This window comes from Vipera berus (genome assembly GCF_964194415.1).
Source record: "Vipera berus genome assembly, chromosome: 1".
Taxonomy (NCBI): Eukaryota; Metazoa; Chordata; class Lepidosauria; order Squamata; family Viperidae; genus Vipera; species Vipera berus.
The window spans coordinates 189,938,359-189,960,779 of record NC_138202.1 but is presented as its reverse complement, the minus strand read 5'-3'; the positions used below and the strand labels follow the sequence as shown (position 1 = coordinate 189,960,779).

The following is a 22,421-nucleotide window of genomic DNA, read 5'->3' as shown; positions in this document are numbered from 1 at the left end:
GGACAAGAAACATCACACAGGCAGAGGGAAGAAGGAGAACCCTAGCTCTTAGAGTGATCAATTCTCCCCCTTCTACTCCTCTGTAATAATTATGAACTGTTTTATGTTTTATAAAGTTGGCAGCTGTTTTGATATTATTCTATTTTGGAAATTCTTCAGGTGGTGCTGTAGGAGTTGCTTCCTGGGGTAAATTTTGGCTGGCTGTCTTGAATGTCTACAGTTGGGAAGGAATGAATACATTGCTTCCTGAGATGTGGTGTGTAAATCATCATCAAGAAAATTATACCCAGCTTCTGTCTGTCTTCACTACATGTATAGATACACCTGACCCCCCCCAAAAAAATGTTTATCATCTCCCCTCCCAAAAGACAGATGTGTCTTAGAATTTGCACGTGCTGTATGCCAGTCAGTTAATTTCCTATTCATTCAGATCAGTTTACTACCTTTCAACCCTGATTATGGCCCCTATCTCCTTCTAAAACAGACCACTTACAGGTTTAAACTGCTGAAAAATTATTTATGAGGTAAGAGTTATAGGGAAAGCTTCACAATGAATTCTTAGTTGTATTTTCATTGTGAGAATTAGGAAGTCACATTATTAGTGGAATCTATTTCAATATTTACTATGGGAGTAGTATTTCATTGTGGCATTTTTGAATTTTCCCCCAATACGGGCTCTTGAATATCCTCTAAATGCCTGCTTGACGTTCTCATCTGTGTTTTTTTTCCTACAAGCTGAGGAGGAATTTCCTATATTTACTTTAAAAAATTCACCCAAAGTTACCTCCCCACTCCCAAGAAAGAGTATATATATGACTTTATTATTCTAAGGTAGGGACAATAGGCATAACATTAACATAACATAACATAACATAACATAACATAACATAACATAACATAACATAACATAACATAACATAACATAACATAACATAACATAACATAACATAAATCTATCTATCTATCTATCTATCTATCTATCTATCAGCAAACATGTGGAATGCCTATTGTCCTTACCTTAGAATTATAGAGACATAGAATGACACTAGCTATGCCTAAGGTGGGACTAGAATTCACAATCTCCTGGTTTTTAGACTGATGCTTTAACCACTAGACCAAATGGCTCTCTAAACTTGTCTACCTATTAGAGTAGTAAGAGTAAATCGGTATTGTGGAGTTCACTATATCACAACTTTCATCTAAGACCAAAAGAGTACAATCTTATTCCAGAATTTTTGATACTGTCCCCAAATGTGAAATTTGTGAAATTTATACATTGAACAACTTCATGGAGACTCTTTGAGGTCTGATAGATGCTAGAGATGGGCATGCCAGTGGCCAATTTTTCAAAGCCTGTTGAATGAAGTGTGCATAGGCAGTCACTCCGTGTTTTCTTATGGTCTTTTTGCAGATTTCCTTCAGTCAAGTTGTTAAATTGTCTTTGCAAGCATCAATCCACTATTACGAGCTTTTTCCTTCTTTCTACTTCACCATAGGTTGTTTCCTTCATGGATGCCAGCTAACCCTTCCACACTTTGGTGTCATTGCCGTCAGGTTTACCTGCCAATGGCCTATTGCTATGCTGTCCGCCTCACTGCAGAAGAAGATGAACTTATCTTGAGCCTTCGACAGGTAGTTGCCAAAGCATAGCTTTCATATTAATCCAATGACTTTCAGTTAATGGAATCTCTGATCTTGCTTAAGATGCAGAGTTGGGCCAATTTCCAGTTTCCCGGTTTACAGTCCCCAAAGCACTCCAAAATAGAAATTTGATAGGAAAATATCCTTTTGATATTTATAAAATATAACTCCCACCAGGCACACCATTTGTCGCATTAAAGTGTGTTTATTTTAAACTCCCATTAAAATGAACACGTCTACCTTACAATGTTGAAAAGCGATGTCAAAAGTCATTTCCTATAATCATATTTCCATCATGCTACTTTATGTACAAGGGCAATTCGGAAATAAACCTTTGTTTGGTTATCAATGACAGACACTCGCAGATACTGAACTTTTATTATATACATTAGAAAACTAATTGACACAAATCTGGGCTATGGAGGGGAGATCAAAAACATCCCAACGGAACTACTTCAAAAGTTCTTGGGTGCATCTGGCGGTGTGTGGGTGAGCATTAGCATGAACCAACACCACACCAGAAGTGGTGCCATAGAAAATCCCACGAAATGTGAAGATGCCAAAGAGTTACTGCTAGTGAAGTTCATGGAACGTGGTTCGACCATCAATTCAGAAGTCTGCTGTGAAACATTACGAAAACTCAGACAAGCCATCCATAACAAGACTCAGGGTATGTTGACAGGGTGTGGTGTTGGTTCACAATAATGCTCGCCCACACACCACAAGATGCACCCAAGAACTTTTGAAGCAGTTCCATAGGCCAGATTTGGCGCTGAGCAACTACTGTTTGTAAGACGATATGACAAGTGCCTCAATTTGAATGGTGATTATGTCAAAAAGTAATGTAATGTTTTCTAATGTGTATAATAAAAGTTCTGTATCTGCGAGTGTCTGTCATTGATAACCAAATGGAGATTTATTTCCGAATTGCCCTCATAGGTTGAAAAGAAAAAAAGTAAAGATCAAATTCAACAGGTTCTCCCTCTGAATTATGAACAATACCATGTTTCAAGCTACATAATTGTACACACATAAAATTTTGTGAGTCTAAAAGTTCCTGCATTGTCACTTTTCTTTATTTATAATGTGGTACTTTACATCTGATGTTTTATGCTGCAGTATTGACATGTAATGCTTATTTTTTAATTTTTGCATAATCCTTAAAGTTGGAATCTTCTGAATATGTGTGTGATAAATTGGGAGCTAGAGTGCAAATAACATGATTTTGTCTCTACCTGGATAAAATGATTTATCAAAATAATAGTTTGTGACAGAATACTACTAACCCAGTGCTGCACTAAGTTGCTTCCAGCTTTGATTTTATGATGTTTGTTTGTTTATTCTATTTAAGTTTATTGCAGTCGTAAACTAGGGATCAAGTTAAAATAAAGTCATAATAAAATAAATGTACCAAACAGAAGCATGATGAACTGAAATACTATATCAAGATACCTATAATCTTATGTGAATACTCAGAGGTGAAGCATTTGTTTACATTTCATCATAGGCAGTATACAGAACCTCACTATATTACCTGAGATTTCCACCTGATCAGCTAATAGATGTTGGTTGAGAAAATCATCCTTAGTTCTGCCTAAATGTGTTGTAATTAGGAAAATACACATGCAGGTACTTCTTGATTTACCACCTCAATTGAGCCTAAACTTTCCATTGCTAAGCAAGACAGTTGTTAAGTAAGTTGTGCCCCATTTAATTAACTTTTTAGCACAGTTAATTGTTAAGTGAGTCATGCGGTTGTTAAGGGAACCTCGCTTCCCCCATTGACTTTATTTCTTGGAAGCCATAAATATATGCTGTCATAAATATATGCCAGTTGCCAAGCAGCTGGATTTTGATCACGTGACCATGGGGATGCTGCTACAGTTGTAAGTGTGAAAAACAGTTATAAGTCACTTTTTTCAGCGCCATTGTAACTTTGAATGGTCACTAAACTAATGGTTGTAAATTGTAGTCCAGATATCTCTACCAAGAGGCAGCACAGCAGGACCTGGCCCACAGTTTCTTTTTTTCTCCTTCAGCTGTTCTTTAGCGGTGCTGCAAAATTGGCTGTCGAAAAGAGCAGGTGGAAGGGCATTACAGTGGGCTAATCTAATTTATTTATTAAATGTATTTATTAAATGTATATGACACTCATCTCACTGTAACAGTGACACTGGGTGACTTGCAGCATAATAAAAAGGTAATACAAAACAATTTAAAAATTAAGAAAGATTAAGTACAGACTAAAAAAACAAGGGGACATATGACATGGTGGGGATATTCTTTCTGCACTGTCAGCCACCCTATTGGAGCCCTAGGTCAGCCGGCAGAACCAGGTTTTAAGGCTTTTCTGGAAGGCCAGGAATGTGGGGCCAACCTTACCTTCAATGGAAGAATATTCCAGAGGTTGGGGGCCACAGCAGAAAAGGCTCTTCTCTTAGACCCTGCCAAAGAAATTACTTGGCAGATGGGATCCAAAAAAGGCTCTTCTGCTGGAGTGAGTGGGGCAGAGTGCAGAGAAGAGCAACAAAGATGATCAGGGGACTGGAGGCTAAAACATACAAAGAACAGTTGCTGGAACTGGGTATGTCTAGTTTAATGAAGAGAAGGGCAAGGGTGACATGATAGCAGTGTTCCAATATCTCAGGGGCTGCCACAAAGAAGAGGGAGTCAAGCTATTCTCCAAAGCGCCCAAACGCAGGACAAGAAGCATTGGATGGAAACTAATCAAGGAGAGAAGCAACCCAGTACTAAGGAGAAATTTCCTGACAATTAATCAGTGGAACAACCTGCCTCCAGAAGTTGTGAATGCTCCAATATTGGAAGTTTTTAAGAAGAGACTGGACAACCATTTGTCTGTAACGGTATAGGGTTTCCTGCCTGAGCAGGGGGTTGGACTAGAAGATCTCTAAGTTCCCTTCCAACTCCGTTATTCTGTTATTGGCTAACAATATAACATTTCAGACAAATGATTGTCCAATCTGTCTTGGGACACAATGTTAAATAACCGGCAGGCACAATTGTTTTGGTTTTTTTCTGGTCTCATGAGGATAAACCAAGGTGGAATCTGCCTGAAGGCATTCTGGAGGTCAGTGCTTCTTGGCATGTTCCTTAAGGAACAATTTTGCCTGTTCAAAACCCACTGAGATTTCTTGTGGATTTTCAAATGCTAATTCTTTATCCTTCCGGGCTTTTTTTGTAGGAACTCTATGTAGAAGATTATGACAGTATTGACTGGCCAGCACAAAAAAATAATATTGCTTCTGGGGATTTATACACACCACATAGCTGGCTACTGAAAGTGATCCATGGTATGTGAACCTGCCTGTTGCTGAAGGGGCCCCCTCCTTTGTTCTTGCCGGATTCCGTTTCACTGCAGAATAAAAATGCTGTCAAGGAAACATCTCTGTAATTCCAAAAGGGTCCATCAGAATATAAGAAAGATAAGCCTAACAGTTGTTTTTCCCTAACATTTCATTGTACCTAGTGGTTCCCCCAAATAAGTGATAGTAACAGATATGTTATTCTCCTACCTGACAGCACCTCCCTAGTCACTCGCATACCCTCGCACAACCTCCCCTATCCGGCAGCAGCTACCCCAAGCCCCACTGCACTTACACCACGCCTTCCTGATCACCTGTGCACTCCCTCACTCACCTGCATACTCCCTCACTCCCCCCCCCACCTGGCAGCAGCCACTTATCTACCTGCTGTCTGCCTTGTGAGCACCTGGGACTTGCAGCTTTCTGCTGGCTTCCCCACTGATCTTGATTATTGGAAGTTGGCAGGAAGTTGCAAGGAAGTGCTTGCTTAAAAATCCTTGTTTAATAACAACAACAGGGACTTGCTGTTGCTAAGTGATGCAGTCATGTGACTTAGGCTTTATGATCACGTTGTGTAGCAATATAAATTTCACTCCCGATTGCCATCATTACCAGAAGACTACCTGTAAATTTAACAGGGAATGGCAAAGCTATAAGCCAAAGCCTTTGCTGGGGGTGGTGGGGAATGAAGATTAAGAAAGGTGTAAAAACTAGGCATTGTTTGCCTGGAGCAATATGTTAAATGGGAATTAGAAATCTGTATGTTTCTCAGTTGCAATTTGAATTACGATGGAAGGGTATCTTGGATTTGCAAATAGATTGAATAACAGTTTTTGTTGTACTTGCTTCCGATTTTTCAGGAGGTAAACTGAGTCTTCCATAGGTCTCTTTCTGTTTCTATTCCAGCAATAGCCAATATCTATGAGCAATTCCACAGCAAAAAATTGAGACAGCGAGCTGTGGAGGAATTATATAATCACATCAAGGCTGATGACCAATTTACCAAGTTCATCAGCATTGGCCCTGTAAGTTGTTTTTAATCATCATTTAACTCAGTAGCTCTGTACTGTATCATGAATTGCTCTGCAGAAAATCAGAGACACCGTAGTTTGTGGAATCCTTGGTGCTCTCTGAGCTCGGTATTTTCTGTTTGCAACCAAGTTTCATTACTCAGCAAGCATCATGGTCAGTGCTGGTGAGTGTGGGGTTTTCTCCCTGTTTCTATATAGCAGCTTACATTGCCAGTATTGGTGGGGCTGTGGTTTTCTCCTTGGTTATTCCTAGATTAGGATATTGTTTTCTTCTGATAAGAATGTGCAGAACCAGATATCTGCTATCTTGCACAAGCACTAGCCCTGGCCAGAACAGAGGAGTTTTTAGAAAGTACCCGGAATTCTCATCAACTTTTCTTGAAAACATTTTTCCTAGTGTATTATGCTTTGCAATCAGGCTGATGGTACATATCCCATTAGAAAGAGGAGGAGGGAGAGGAGAACATTTGTCTCCTCCACATCATGAAGTATAATATTATAAAGTCTATGCCTAGCCACTAAACCTCAGTATTAATCCTTAACTAGACCTGGTTTTAATTATCCAGCTGACTATCGTGGAAGAAGAAAGTTCCCCAATTTTAAGTAGTAAATTCATAGATGTTGGTTAGGTTGTTTTATAAATGTAATTTAACTTTGTCTTAATCATTATTTCTATCTATATATGTGTCTATATCTAGATGTCTAGATATATATTTACAGAGCACTCTACTTGTTTATAGACTGTAATAAACTGAAAGTGAAAGAGAAATTGATGTAGTATCTGCTGCTGGGATCAGGTTGCACTTGCCTCTAATTCTCAGATCTCTTGAGAAGACTCATTGCTCTTGACAGTCAATTGTTGTGTTCGCCTCCCACAGAAATAGCAGCCTCCTGCAGCTCTAGGCACAGTTTGGAGGCTATGAGTGTGTCTTAAGGGGAATGTTTTGTTTCTTTCTCCTGCAAATGTGGAGGAGCAATTTGGACTCTCAAAAAATGAACACATCATTTCTGAACATTCCGGCTACCCAACCATCTCATCTAATCCACTACTCTTTTTCTGTCTCTAATATTTTCTGCAGCCACCCCGGTCTGCCTTCTAGGCATAGCAATAATTAAGAGAAATGTTGATTTTGGGGAGGAAACCTCTCTGTGATGAGTGGTGGGAAACAATGTACTAATGCCAGCCTACAGTGGGGTAAGGGATGGTATTGTTGGTTACTACTCAGTGTGTGCTGTTGCTGTGGAAAGAATTGGCATGGAAAGGATGCATAGGATGCTTTAAGGGAGATGAATTGAACATCCTTTACACCAGAAAGGCATGATGGTGTTTGGACATCAGCCTGAATGGGCGGCTTGAAGGTGTCAACTGTATTTCTGGTTTCTTACAGCCCTGAAGAAAGGAAATGCATCAGTTGGCATTGTGCATTTTTCATCAAATGGGAATATTCCATGTTTAGAAATTTCATCCACTTCTAAATAAAACGAATGAAATGGGGTTTTTTTGTAAATAAAAAACTAGAATGCATTTGTTGAGATTCCATGTTTCAAGGTACTTTTCTGTAATATTTTTGTCCTTCAGAGTTAAACTCAGTGCTACGTTGAACACATCCTTTTGATTTTATGAAAAAGATTGTACTTTGAAATATTTCTCATCCATGTCTGTACTTAAACAGAAGATACTGGTTTTCTTAGGAGTTTTTGAAGAGCTACATTTGTGAAGAAGCACAGCTGTTACTCTCAGATGACTTTAGACTTTAGGAGGAAAATAATAGTTGTTCTTTCTTTGCCTTTGTAGATATCTAAAACAATTAACATGCTAGTGCGCTGGCATGTGGAAGGAGAGAAGTCTCCTGCATTCCAGGGACACGTTTCCAGAATCTCTGACTATCTCTGGTAAGGCTTTGTTGAAATCCAAACCTGTCCAGCAAACTTTGTCAGTCTGGAATCTTCCTGATGTGTTGGACTATAGAATTAGCCATTCTGGTTAGGTATCTTGGGAGTTTACTTTGCAAAGTGTGAATTCTAGTCTAGTGCAACACAGCTAAAAGATGCCATGTTATGAACGCTGTTATGTAGTTTGAAAGTGCAACATGACTCTCTTAAATACTTCCACTGCCTAATATCCTTTAGGAGATACCATACTTTACTCCAAAATACATTTAGAAAGTAATTCCTGAATAGAGATGGATTATCTAAGGTTATACAAGCAGTCCTCGACTTACAACCATTTGTTTAGTGACCAAAGTTACAACGGCACTGAAAAAAAGTGACCTACAACCAGTCCTCACACTTATAACCATCATAACATCCCCATAGTCACATGATTAAAATTTGGGCTCTTGACAGCTGGCACGCATTTATGATGGTTACATCATCCCAGGGTTCTATGATTGCCATTTGTGACCTTCCCAGCCAGTTTCCAAAAAGCAAAGTCAATGAAGGAAGCTGGATTCACTTAAGGATCTCATGATTCACTTAACAACTGCAGTGATTTGCTTAACATCCATGGCAAAAAGTTCGTAAAATCTGGCATGACTCACCTAACAACCATGTTGCTTGGCAACGGAAATTCTGGTTTCAACTGTGGTTGTAAGTCAAGGGCTATCTGTATCGTAGGAGAGAGATATCTCTTGAAGTACAGGTAGAAAATCTCACAAGGTCCTTACACTTGTGTTGTGGCCCACCCATGTAGGAGATCACTGCAGAGTTTGAGCAAAAGGTCAGTAAGTAGGTAAAGGTGAGAGATCTAGGCCAAGTCTGCTTCCTTCCTCACATCCAGTCCTTAGTTCAGCCATTGTCTCTTATTCACAAGGCCTGTCCAGGAATGGCTAGAGGCCCAGTGTTCATGCTACCCATGGCAGTGGACTCACTGTTTATGGTAGGGAAACTTACAGACCTCTGTTTGTGCTTTGCCATGCCTCTCATGCTGACTTTTTCTTTTCTTGCAGGCTAGGTCTGGATGGCATGAAGATGCAGGTAATAATTCCTGGCATATTTTTATTTTGCTGAGGTCTGAACCCATCTCACAGGGTAGTGACTGCTGCAGTGTCTGCCAAGAGCTCTGCTTAAAATTAGCAGTAACAATAGTAATTTATTAAACTTACATGTCATCCTATCAATTTTTCATAACAATGAAAACTTACAATAAAATCAATAAAAAACAAAAAGCTAAACGTTGGCAAGATGGGCATACTGAGGCATGCCTGTCGCTGCCTGTAGGTTGTTACATTCTGGACTTGTTGAAACTTCCAGGTGGTCTTCAAATAGAGCCCCATTTAGAGTGCATTGAGTAGTCAAGCCAGGATGTGACTAGGCATGAGTGACTGTCTAAAAATCATTTCCAAAGAGAAAGTTGGGATCAGGGATTTGGAGAACTGTTTCTCTTCTTCTGATTGATCTTCTGACAAATCCCTACCACACCTCAGCCTCACTCCTCTCTCCACCTGGGCCATTAAATGTGAAAAAACAAGAGTGATAAAGCAAGTTATGAGAGCAGGAGTGACACACATTTTTTTCTTGCTCCATGTGTGGAAAGGAGTACATTTAGAAAGCAATTCCTAAGTAGCAAAGGATTATCAAAGGTTATATTGCAAGAGAGAGAGATTGTCTTGAAGAGTACATTAAGGTTCCAAGTAGAAGGCTGTTTGTGCTAGAGGAAGGGTTCCTGGAAGAATATCCCTTAGCATACTGTACTCTGGGAAGGAATTGGAATTGAAATTGATTGCTTGTAGTCTGCTGGCTGAAACAGTATGCATGCTGAATATTTCAGAATGCAACCAAAAAGCATCATTTCAAACTATCTTCTCTTTTAGGGTACCAATGGATCACAGGTTTGGGATACAGCATTTGCTGTTCAAGCTTTTCTGGAGGTAACAGCTTTTTTTTACAGGTTTTTCTTGTTAATTTTGGTGTACTTTGTGGAGAAGTTAACTAGCTGCACTTTCCTGTATCATAATTTAAACAAGAATCCTGCCCCAAAGCTGCTCTTCCAGTTTCATGTTGCAATTGTGAGAGAAAAATGAAAGAAATGAAACTGCATCACCTTCTACTCAGGGTGCTGATAGCCTTATTCTGGCTTCTTTTCCTTCCTTATTTTATTTATATTTTTAAAATGGATATAATTAATATAATTATGTTGGCTGTGATTTGTAGTGACTGTACATAGTACTCTAGCCATAAATCCTGAACATAAATTAATGGTAATAAAATATTAAAGAAAAAATTGCAGAAGTTGATCGGAATCTAAAGTGATCTCCTTGCTTTACTTCAAGTTAAACTCTTTTATTTAAAAGGCTGGTGCCCAGGAGAACCCTGAATTTGACAGCTGTCTGATACATGCACATCAGCACTTCAGAATCGCACAGGTAAAATGTCACATTCTAGTCCTGATTATACTTGAAGGATTCTTTCCCAGCGAGCTTCAAGCTATATACTGCAGACATTGTGTCTAGTTGCACATCAACAACATCTGCCTATCCAAGATCCTTAGAAAGTAGATGATAAGTGGATAAAAAATTCTAAGTCCATAGCTCTTCTTGAAAATGAAAACCCTGAATCTAGAAATAGTACTGTGGAGAAAGCAAATGATACCTCCCATCCTTTCTGATTTTTATTATTATATCCTGCCTTTATTACTTTTGTAAATAGCTCAAGTTTCCCCCCACAACAACTACCCTGTAAGGTGGGCTGGGCTAAGAGAGAGTGACTGGCCCCAAAATTACCCAGCTGGCTTTCATGCTTATGGTGGGACTAGAACTCACCGTCTCCAGGTTCCTAGTCTACCATCTTAACCACTACACCAAACTGGTTCTCTCTTCTCAACCCCATAGCTAGAACTAAGTAGCTTTCTTGTGGTTTATTCCTGCAAGATGTGTTCATTATAATTTTCTATCTCCTCCAGATTCCAGATAATCCACCTAATTATGAAAAGTACTACCGTCAGATGAACAAGGTATGATTATACAAGGTGACAGAAAGTGGAAACAAGATCTTAAATTAGCTGTGAAAGCTTCTTTGTACCCTAGAACAGAACAGCTAGGGTGAATAAAAAGGCTGAAACGAGCAAAGTAGGTTTGTAATTGTTGAGTAGATTTTGTGGTTTGTTTGAAGACGTTTTCTGCATTCCTGCTTCTATGCTGAATGATCTAACAGTGTAAAACATCAGGGACAGTCACACTGTAGGATTGTGCATGAGATTGTTCAGTGAAAGGCTGTAGCCACTGAGGCATATTTTAGCATTTCCCTTTTTTCTAGATGTGGCAGAATTGTTCTCTTTTCCCCAGTAGGCAAAATATGGTGGCATTGGAATTGATTGTAATGATAAGTTATTGACTCTCATTCACTCAAAGCATTTAAAGCAAAGCTATCGGATCCATGCTGCAAAAATCTGCATCATCACTATAAAAGCAGAGTTTCATTGCTGCCATCTTCTAGATACAGGTTAACAAATATCTAGACTTCAGCTATACATGTTAAACAGAGGCAGATAGAGTATATTGCCTGGTAATTTTTACCTCAAGGAAGGAATTGGAGATTTCCAGTATTTTCATGACCTTGTTGCTAATGTCTGAGTGCTAGAGCAATGTGTTTAAATCAACATTTGTGGCCATGCAGGTAATTTATATGCATACATAGCCCTTTGGGGGTAAACAGTGCTATGCAAAGTGCCGAAAGAGAGAAAGAAAGAGTAAGCCAGAGAAATTAGAAGATAAGAATAAGAAAAAAAAGGAAAAATAGTTGAGCCTAGATTACAGCAACACCACCATTCACTTTTTCATCCTTGTAAGTCATCCTTGATTCCATGTTTTGACACTGCTGCATAGATGCCTTGTGTAATTTACTATTTTTCCTTTTTACAATCTCGTCAACTCCATCCAGACATACAATAACTTTTTAGTTGTTCTCTTTCTCTCAGCTCATTGAGTTTTTCTTTATAATCTCAATGTACATCTTTTGTGTTGACTATTTTGCATTCAATTAATATTCATTTAAGCATACATTCTTGATTTTGTCTCTTTTTGTTTTATGACACATATTTCTCAAGGTTATTTTTCCCACCTCATTCAACTTATTCATTCCTCCTAATAGTTTACATATTAATCAGTAGCTTTTTATAAGTATTTGCTTGTCTTTGATTTTCACCATATTTCATAAACTTTAGTTAACCAGGGTATGTAATTCATTTTTTTCTTCTTGATGACTGATGCTATTTTAGTTTGCAAATTTGTTTTCTTTTGTGTTCTGTGCTTCAAACCAAACTAAACCATATTGTCTAATAACCAATAGGGTGGATATCCGTTCAGTACTCGCGACTGTGGCTGGATCGTTGCTGACTGTACTGCAGAAGGTCTGAAGTCTGTGATACTGTTACAGGAAAAGTGCCCATTCATCAAGGAACACATCCCACCCAGTCGTCTCTTTGATGCTGTAAATGTGGTGAGCACAGAAAAGTAAATTTCTTCCTGCGAATCCATCTCCCCCAGCTATCTTCATCTTGGCCATGCTTTGCAGAGCAACCAAAAGGGCAAAGATACTAAGGAGATAGCTTGGGTTGGGGAGGAGTTAAAGCAGAGGCAGTTCATGCAGGGCAGAGAAGTGTGAAGTCCTTGCCTAATGATCATTGCTAAATGGCATGGTCCTATAATGTTTTGCTTAATGACTGCTTTGCTTAGTGACAGAAATTCCAGTTCCAATTAGGGTCATAACCCGATGACTACATGTAGAGATTTTCAGACAAGAAGTAGAACAATGTATATGCTCTCTCTTAACTGTATTTTTAGGCTGCCTTGATCAATTATGACTTTAGGTGGTACATAACAAAGCAATAATAGCCAAATAAGAGCAACAATACAAGGTGTGCTCACAAACTAGACGTAAAGCTATACTGGACTTAATCCTTACAACCAGAGAAGAAGTGATAGTGGGAATTGAAATTATCGGAACCTTGGGTGAAAGTGATCACGTCATACTGAAATTTAATATACCGTATATACTTGAGTATAAGCCGAATTTTTCAGCCCACTTTTTGGGCTGAAAAATTCCACTTCGGCTTATACTCCAGTAACAAAAAAACTTACCGAGGACTTGTGCGCGGCCGAGGCTTTGGTGCTTCCGGGATCGCGCGCACCTCTCCCAAGCCACCGCCGTCCGGAGACCTGCCGAAGTTTGGGGAGGTTTGGGCGCCTCCCCAAACGTCGCCGGGTCTCCGTTCCTCCGCGCCCTGCCTGCCTGCTTCTTTCCGCTGCGGAAAGAAGCAGGCAGGCAGGGCGCGGAGGAACGGAGACCTGCCGACGTTTGGGGAGGCGCCCAAACCTCCCCAAACGTCGCCGGGTCTCTGTTCCTCTGCGCCCTGCCTGCCTGCTTCTTTCCGCTGCGGAAAGAAGCAGGCAGGCAGGGCGCAGAGGAACGGAGACCCGGCGACGTTTGGGGAGGTTTGGGGAGGCGCCCAAACCTCCCCAAACGTCGGCAGGTCTCCGTTCCTCCGCGCCCTGCCTGCCTGCTTCTTTCCGCTGTGGAAAGAAGCAGGCAGGCAGGGCGCAGAGGAACAGAGACCCGGCGACGTTTGGGGAGGTTTGGGGAGGCGCCCAAACCTCCCCAAACATCGGCAGGTCTCCGTTCCTCCGCGCCCTGCCTGCCTGCTTCTTTCCGCTGTGGAAAGAAGCAGGCAGGCAGGGCGCAGAGGAACGGAGACCCGGCGACGTTTGGGGAGGTTTTGGGAGGCGCCCAAACCTCCCCAAATGTCGCCGGGTCTCCGTTCCTCCACGCCCTGCCTGCCTGCTTCTTTCCGCTGCGGAAAGAAGCAGGCAGGCAGGGCGCAGAGGTCCGGAGACCTGCTGACGTTTGGGGAGGTTTGGGGAGGTGCGCGCGCACCTCCCCAAACCTCCCCAAACTTCGGCAGGTCTCCGGACGGCGGCGGCTTGGGAGAGGTGCGCGCGATCCTGGAAGCACCGAAGCAAGTCTTCGGTAAGCTCCGGGCGGTCACTTGCTTCGCGTCTCCTGAGGGAAGGGGGGGGCGACTGGAGCGGGCATGTTTCCTCGCCTGCTGGGCGTCGCGATTTGCCCGGGGAACGCGCGGGCCCCGAATGGCAGCGTGGAGCGAGGAAGCGGACAGCCAGGGCTTCCCCGAGAGCCGCGGCCACACAGTGTATTCCTGTGTATTCAGGCTTGCAAAATGGCGGATCGAGCCTCTGCTGGCGGCAGAGGCTTGCAGAACGGCGGATCGGCTTATACTCGAGTCAACAACTTTTTCCAGTTTTTGGGGGTGAAATTGGGGGTCTCGGCTTATACTCGAGTCGGCTTATACTCAAGTATATACGGTAATGCAAACACTAGGAATAGAAAACGATCCAACCAATGTCCTAAACTTAAAAAGAGCCTACTTTAACAAACTCAAGAGAGAACCTAGGAAAAATCCCATCGATGAAAATCCTAAAGGGGAAAAAAACACAGGAAGCATGGGAAACCCTGAAAAATGTGATCATAAAAGCCCAGACCAGCACAATACCACTGAGAAAGAAAAACAAGAAATCCAAAAAGAAACCAGCATGGTTGCACAAAGATCTCTCTAACAAACTAAAAGATAAAAAGGACAAATACAAAAAAATGAAAAGAGGGGCACTTAAAGCCGATTATCAGCAGAAAGCCAGAATATGTAAAGATGAAGTCAGGAAAGCAAAGGCTCAGAACAAGCAGACTTGCAACAGAAATCAAGGGCAATAAAAAAAGTTCCAACATATTAACAACAAGAAAAAAAAATCAAGGAAACTGTAGGCCCACTAAAGAGAGAAGATGGCAAGGAAATTAAGGCAACAGGGAGAAAGCAGAGCTGCTTAACTCATACTTTCCGTCAGTCTTCACACAAAAAGAAACTATAGCCCAAAACACACACAAAAAAACATTGCAAGAAATATTAGAACCAAAAATTAAAATAAACAAGAAAATGGTAAGGGAATACCTATCCAACCTTGATGAATATAAATCACCGGGACCCGACAGACTACAACCCACAGTTCTGAAAGAGCTGGCAGACATTATCTCAGAACCATTGCACCATATCTTTCAAAAGTCCTGGAGCACAATGGTTGGAAACTGATCAAAGAGAGAAGCAACATGGAATTAAGGAGAAACTTTCTGACAGCGAGGACAATCAACCAGTGGAAAAGCTTACATTCAGAAAACATGGGTGCTCCATCACGAAGTTTTTAAAAAAAGACTGGACAGTCACTTGTCTTGAGACAGTATAGGTTCTGCTTGAGCAGAGGGCTGAACTAGAAGACCTCCCAGGTCCCTTCCAGCTCTATTCTATTCTAAACAATAAGTTTAGACTGAATTCATACCTTGTGATACACAGGGAAATAAGGGCTGAATATACATCCAGATGGAATGATGGCTCCATTAGAGAAGATTTTCAAGGCAGATAACTTCTGAAACTTTTTTAGCTTCTTGAAGATTCCTCTTTGGCCAAGTCAGATTGTTCTTTGTCCTCTCTCTTTAGTTGCTGAACATGCAAAATGCTGACGGTGGCTTTTCAACTTATGAAACCATGCGCGGGGGCTGGTTGCTGGAGCTATTGAATCCTTCAGAGGTATTTGGTAAGGATAAAGACTTGTATGGCTTCTTTATTTTCTCTAGAGGGTCTTCAGCTCCCCTTCTGGACAATTGATGTCAGTCTGTGCTACTGTTTATTCTGGCCAAGGGGATTGTTGCCTTTGTAGAATAAAAAGCTTTCTTGGCCTTTTCGTGGCTTCACCATCTAAAATACGTCTCAGAATTTCACTGGAAGAAAGAAAAGTATATCCTGCATCCAACATCCAGACCACTCTGTGCTCACCTACTTGTTGTGTGGTGTTTAGGTGATATCATGGTTGACTATACCTATGTGGAATGCACCTCAGCTGTGATGCAGGCACTGAAGCACTTCCACAAGTTCTTCCCGGAACACAGAACCCTGGAAGTCAGGTAAAGAACCTTCCTTCTGAGAAAGTCTGCTAGAGGACAAACTGCAGAATCGGGGCAGGGGAGGAAACATCATTAAGGGGAGAGAAAATTTTGATTGCTTAGGGGGGAGAGAATGGAGAGTGGATATGTTGAAATGATTTCCCATTGTGTTTGCCTTTTTACTTAGAGAGATACTGGAAAAGGGCTTGAGGTATTGTCAGAAAAAGCAGAGAGCTGATGGCTCCTGGGAAGGGTGAGTATCTTCTGAATAAATGCAGGTTGACAGTTTTAGGGCTGTCCACTTCAGACATTTCTTTGGATAGGAAAATGTCTCAGCGCAGATATTGAGGTCCCTGGTTTGCTTCACAGATCCTGTTTTCTCACTTGCTGGGTTGCATTTGGTGGCCCTTTGTCATTGTAGCAGAAGGATACACACTGTGGACTTGGAAGATCGACTCCTGCCTCTGGCAGGCACATCTCTCTCTCTTTGTGTGTGTGTGTGTGTGTGTGTGTGTGTGTGTCTCCCTCCCTCCCTCCCTCTCTCTCTCTCTCTCTCTCTCTCTGTGAATTTGCTGACTGATTTCTTCTCCTTTTCAGAAGCTGGGGTGTGTGCTTCACTTATGGCACATGGTTTGGATTGGAAGCACATGCTTGTATGCAGCAGACCTACTGTGGAGGGTGAGTCACCCCCCTTCTCCTTTCGTTTCTGCTGGATGGGAGGAAAAATTGGCAGTGGAAGAAATTTCTCAGGAGCAACGTAGGGTAAAATCTTTTGGCCTTGCTCTTCCAATCCCTCCTTTGGCAAGAGCGGCCCTGAATTTCCATCCTTCCACCTTTCCTCTCCTAGAGTGGCCTGTCAGGCAGTGTCCCGGGCTTGTGAGTTCTTGGTCTCCAAGCAGATGGAGGATGGTGGTTGGGGAGAGGACTTTGAGTCTTGTGAACAACGCAGATATGTCCAGAGCACCACGTCGCAGATCCACAACACCTGTTGGGCTCTCTTGGGACTCATGGCTGTCCGGTAAGAGCTTGCAGGACCCCTGGCCTCCGGCTTCCCATTTCTGGTCGCCGGTGGCCTCTGTTCTAATCATGAGTCAGGTAGCACCAATTATTTTGATACTCCAATTATCTGGCAGCTGGGGATGGACAGAGTTCCCTTCCAGGTCCACGCAACAACTTCCAGTATAGGTATTGTAACTGATTGTGCAAAATAGTATCCTTAGGACGGTCTCCTGAAACAGCATTTTCTCCATAGTCTCACATCCACAGTCCATTTTCTATAATTCCACATAAAGTGTGCTGAGCTGGGAATAGAATCTGAAGGGGAATGGGAATCTGAAAACCTATTAGACACACAAGAGCATTCAGCAATGCCCTCAGCCACCTTTCTAGTTGTTTGCTGTGAACTGGGTAACAAATCACAGGCCTCTAATGGAAATTTTCATAAGAGATTGGCCTGGATTTTTGCGGTTGGGATACTGCAACACACAGAAAGAGCTTTTCTGAACATAGATGATTCCTCTGCTACCTTTTCTTTCTCTAAATTTAACTGCAAATTAAGTTCCCTGAACCTGCCTGTAGCAGCTTTCTAGGGAGCAGGAGGAGGAGGAGAAGCGGAGGAGGAGGAGGATTTCCCTCCTGCCTTTATATGGTGCACTCGAGGCAATGCACATTATGCTCCAACCTCCTCTGCTTGCCCTCTGCGGGGTGAATTAGATTGGGAATGAGTGACCAGCCCAGAGTCATCTAGCCGGCTTTTGTGATTAAGGGAGGACTAGAACTCACTGGCTCCATTTCTGTCCAGCCTCAGATTGGTTCATTTTGCTTTGCAGGTACCCAGATGTCCGAGTTCTGGAAAAGGGAATTAAATTGTTGATTGAGAAACAGCTGCCTAATGGGGACTGGCCTCAGGTAAAATGTTTCTTCAGTTCACCTGCCTTTACCTATGAGTATCATGCCTCAATTACTTAGCCCTTATAAACCTTCCTGGGTTGCATGCAAATTTTTCAGCATCAAAGGAGTTCCTTTGCTGTTGCCGTGTAGGACCTACTGATAAGTTCTTATTTGTCTTCTGCATAGCCCCATCCTGGTTAGGTGGCATGCTCTTTCTCACTGTTAGGCTGCTCACAAGGAACCGTCATGCCAGCAGTTATTAATGCTTAAAAGGTCTAGTTCTCAGAGTCCTCTTGTCCCAGAAAGCCCAGGCCCTTTTACCTGGAACGCAGACACAATGAACCACAGCAGACAGGTGGGAAAGGAATAAGACTTCTGTTGCCCAGAAGTAAGTTCCAAAATGGGCATATCCCTGCTTTCAGTGGGTTCCCTTTTACACAAGTCTGAAAAGCATACATTGCCATGAACCAGTCACAGAAACACACATCACTGTGAACCAATCATTAAAAGTAACATCATGCACACTAATGGACCCAAATAACACGTTGTTTGTTAAGTACTTATGATTGTAAAACTAGAAATTCGTGGTACATATTAACTACTCAATCCAGATCCAATACTACACCATCCAGTACTTCCTCTCTTCTTCCAATGATATACATTTTTCCACACTAGGCAAATACAATTCTAATTGCTGTTAATACATAAACTGAATATCAACATCTTTATCACATTTTTCTAATATTATACATAATATCAATAGTGTCAGTTTAAAATATCTTTTCTAACCGAAACATATCTCAATTGCATTTGTACTTAAAATCCATTTATTCAGTCAATATCCTGTTTTCCTGCTTTTTTAACTTTTGATTTCCCATCAATGTTCAAAGTGTCTCTATCACTTATAGTTTTCTCATAATAAATTATATTTGGGTAACCAAAAGCTTCTCTTATTCAGACCCTCTTGGCATTTTCCTTCTCATACCAAAATATATTATTCTGGTTACAAATCCTATCTTTCTAGTTTTATTTCTAACAATTATCTATTCTCTTAGCCATGTTCAAACATCTATTTAATAGTATAATATCCCATCTAATGAGTCAAATCTCTATTTTCTTCAGGCTTACTCTAGCTTTCTTCCTTTGCCAACTAACTTTTCAAGTCAATGCATTTGAATCATCAAGTAGTTCTTCCTCTATTTTTGTGTATATTGTTTGGAATAAGAAAGACAATTTGATTAAAGTATTTTTGGAAGAGCGCTCAGCCCATTTATATTCATTAAACAGTCTCCCTCCTTCTCCAATTTTCCACAATTCTCCTAACAGATTTATCTTACATTTGATCAGCTCTTCTTCCTTATCCTCAAATGTATTCTGAGATCTTGATGTAAGATATTTTTTCCATTTCCAGTATTATCCCTATGCCTTCTAATTCTTCATTTATTTGAGTCTGTCTGTTGATTCCTTCCTTTAGGTCCTCCATCCTTGGATTTGCTTCCTCTAATTTTCCTTCTGTTTTCTGGGTTACTAGTTCCTTATTTGTAGTCATTTTCTGAATTTGTAGGTTTAGATTAGAAAATTGTTCTTTTATCTCCTTTGCATTATTTTTAGTCTCATCATGAGCTAAGGCAATTATCTCTTTTATTGATTTCAACATAGAATTTCTTTCTGAGATTCATCAACATTTTCTTATTGGGAGTTTTGAAGACAAGTGGGGTTTTTTAACCATTTAAGGTTAAGTATGAAACATCCATTTTGTTTTTGTATGTGGTCTTTATAGTCCAATCTATTTAGGGATTTTAAAAGTTTCAGTCAATTGTCATGTAAACTTCAAATTATTCAGCCAGCCTATCAGTCCATCCTTAAGCCTCCCCTAAACAAATATAAGCAATATAAGTTTTTCTGTCCAATGAAAAACATATTCTTTCTGTCCAGAGACAAAAAAGCAATTAAAAGTTGTTGATCAATCAAAGGTTTATAATCCCAAGTATTCCACCATCTCAATCAGTAATGCATGTTTCTTTTATAGGGAAATAGTTCCACAACACAGCTCTAAAAGTCAGTTAGTATTTATATTTGTAATCCAGGCAGGCCAGTTTCAAAATAGTTTATCGTCTCTGCCACATAGATAAGAAGTCCAAGAGTTTTTTTCCCCTTTTCCCAGCTGCAGTCTTCAAAAGTGAGTTTCCAAGGACAACAAAAGTCTTATCTGACTCTGGGCTTCAAGCCAAATTTCCTTTAAGCATAATAAATTGTAGTGCCGTGGTTTGCCACTAGATGTCGTTGACGCTGCCTTCCAGCTTTTTAAATCCAAACATATTGAAAGCTTTTCAAGTCTCTTTTCTAAAAAAGTCTCAATATCACTTTTAGTCCCCAAATTTCAAAGCTATATATCTGTACTGATTCCAAATTAATCTTGTAATTTTCTCTGTTTTCCCCCTAGCAATTAGTTCACTGCTCTTCTTTTCCTGAGGGAATGGGGCAAAAATTCCTCTTCCCTCTCTCATCGGGGAGGATTCTTTGCTTTGGACAGGTTTTTCCAGGAAAAAGTCTTAAAGTTATAAAGAGAGCATAAAGTCTCACCCAGTTTCATCCACGTTGCTCAAAAGCTGCTTGTTAGTACCTATTTCCTTTGGTTGTCAGCAGCTTCTGACTGGCCACACGAATGTAGCCAGTCTTTCCCCTGCTGGTTTGGAGGGCTTCCTCAAATCAAACATAGGGGGGCCCGCCCCTCCAAGATCAACAAGGGTTCCGTCCTTCTTTTTCGCCTCTCCGGGGTGACTTTCGATCCTTTTTAGGGTCCCCAGCGGGGTGAAATTAAATTCAGAAGACGGAGCTCCGTCTTCCTGCGCCCATCACTCCACGACACCTAACCGGAAGTCTCTAGACGTTTTATTCTTTTGATATACAAGGCAAGTCAACTTGTCAGAAGTTTTCTAATATATGTGTGGTCATGTATGTTAGGTGGCAGGTGACTCACATGTTTTATTTTCCTTTCCTGCAGGATGTTTTGTGCTATGTAATGCACAGGAAAGATGAGAGGGAAGCTTTACATTGTATTTCTTATTTTGCTTACAGGAAAATATTGCAGGTGTGTTTAACAAGACTTGTGCTATCAATTATAACTCCTATCGAAATGTCTTCCCCATCTGGACCCTGGGGCGCTTTTCTTCCCTATATCCTACCAGCGCCCTTTCAGGCAAATGCTCAACAAAGGCAATAAGAAATGGAGGGGAAGAACTGGCTGCAGAAGTGACCAATGGACATAGCTTAGCATTTGCTGCTTCGTAAATGTGGGGCTTATAACCAACCTTGAAGGAATGCGCTGCCTGTCTGTCTGAGGTTCTTTCTGAAGCACTCACTTGAGTCAAGGGACTCTTTTCCAACGAACCAGTGAAGATGGAAGTCAGTGAAGCCCTGCTGCTGCCCTGCTGATTGTTGCTCCTTATAAGGTGTCCCTAAATTCTGCTACTTTGGGGAAAGTCAACTGCATTTGGAAAAAAAAGCCCTAATCTGGCAAAGGCAAACACATCTGAGGAAGAAATGAAAATTTGAAGGCTTGTGGAATTTTGCTCTTCTGACTGCTTGAAGCTCCTCTTTCTTAAGTGGAAATAGGAGGAAAAATATTATCCACCTTTATTCTGTCCAGTCATTTATATGCCCTATTTGACAAAACAAAAATGGGAAGAAAAAGTGCTAACTTTTATCTCACAAAGAGTCAGAGGGTATAACTTGCTATTTCTAAAATTGTTATTTTCCACACCCTGTTGACATAATTAGAATATAAAATCAGGGCTGGAAGTCACAAAAGTGCTTTTTCAAGAAGCAACTGGACTTCCTTGTTTATCTTTGAAGACATTTCACTTCTCATCCAAGAAGCTTCTTCAGTTCTGTTCACCATTTTGGGCAAAGATGCACTGAAATATCTCTCCATACACACATATTACACCAAGGAGGAGGAGTTTTTTTCTCCTTTTTCTCGAGGATCTTCAGAATGTCTTCTTATGCTAAAATGAAGCATTTTAAACAAATTTTCATTTTCTTCAATTATTAAATTGTACAATTGGAGATAAAAATGCTACATATGTCTAGATTTTAGGATTTCTTCAATCAAAAGAGCATCCTTTACTAAGATTTTTTCCTTTCTTCCTTTTAATATTTCTTAAGATAGCCCTACTTCCTTTTGCTACTTTATCTATTTATCTATATTTTATCCCTGTCCACTATTTGTCTCCCCCTTGAAGAATTGGTTTTATTAAGATCCTTATTAAATAGTTTTAAATTCCTCTTGATCTCTGCTTTTTAAATGCTTTTTAATGTCTTTCGTATCTACTGTATGATCCAAGTTTTCTGACTTTTCATTCATCATAGGTTTGCTTTAATAAATAATGTTTTAAAAAACATTTGTAATCTTTGATGTGCTTAGTTTTGGTTTTCAAGCTTTCCTCAATTCTCTGGGCTCATTATCAAAAAGGTCATATTTGCATACAGAGAGGGGCTTACCATGTTTTGCTATGCACAGTGAAATTTTAAAACTGGCAGCTGTCAGATGATTGGTTCTGTATAGATAGTTGGAAAAACTAAGATGCTGGGAATGATA

At 40.7% G+C, this 22,421-nt stretch overlaps 1 protein-coding gene across 2 annotated transcripts in view; it reads left to right on the top strand.

Annotated features, from left to right (window-relative positions):
* The window catches only part of LSS (lanosterol synthase), a 32,196-nt gene extending 9,775 nt beyond the window's left edge, over positions 1 to 22,421 (top strand). For both annotated transcript variants that reach the window (XM_081318952.1, XM_081318953.1), the window contains exons 6-22: positions 160 to 256; positions 1,497 to 1,632; positions 4,844 to 4,952; positions 5,871 to 5,989; positions 7,791 to 7,888; positions 8,944 to 8,971; positions 9,808 to 9,864; positions 10,288 to 10,359; positions 10,896 to 10,946; positions 12,281 to 12,430; positions 15,489 to 15,585; positions 15,847 to 15,952; positions 16,119 to 16,184; positions 16,529 to 16,609; positions 16,779 to 16,949; positions 17,761 to 17,839; positions 20,900 to 22,421. In XM_081318952.1, the coding sequence (XP_081175078.1) occupies positions 160 to 256; positions 1,497 to 1,632; positions 4,844 to 4,952; positions 5,871 to 5,989; positions 7,791 to 7,888; positions 8,944 to 8,971; positions 9,808 to 9,864; positions 10,288 to 10,359; positions 10,896 to 10,946; positions 12,281 to 12,430; positions 15,489 to 15,585; positions 15,847 to 15,952; positions 16,119 to 16,184; positions 16,529 to 16,609; positions 16,779 to 16,949; positions 17,761 to 17,839; positions 20,900 to 21,112 (1,730 nt within the window). In that variant the 3' untranslated portion in view covers positions 21,113 to 22,421. The remainder of the gene's footprint in view (positions 1 to 159; positions 257 to 1,496; positions 1,633 to 4,843; positions 4,953 to 5,870; positions 5,990 to 7,790; positions 7,889 to 8,943; positions 8,972 to 9,807; positions 9,865 to 10,287; positions 10,360 to 10,895; positions 10,947 to 12,280; positions 12,431 to 15,488; positions 15,586 to 15,846; positions 15,953 to 16,118; positions 16,185 to 16,528; positions 16,610 to 16,778; positions 16,950 to 17,760; positions 17,840 to 20,899) is intronic.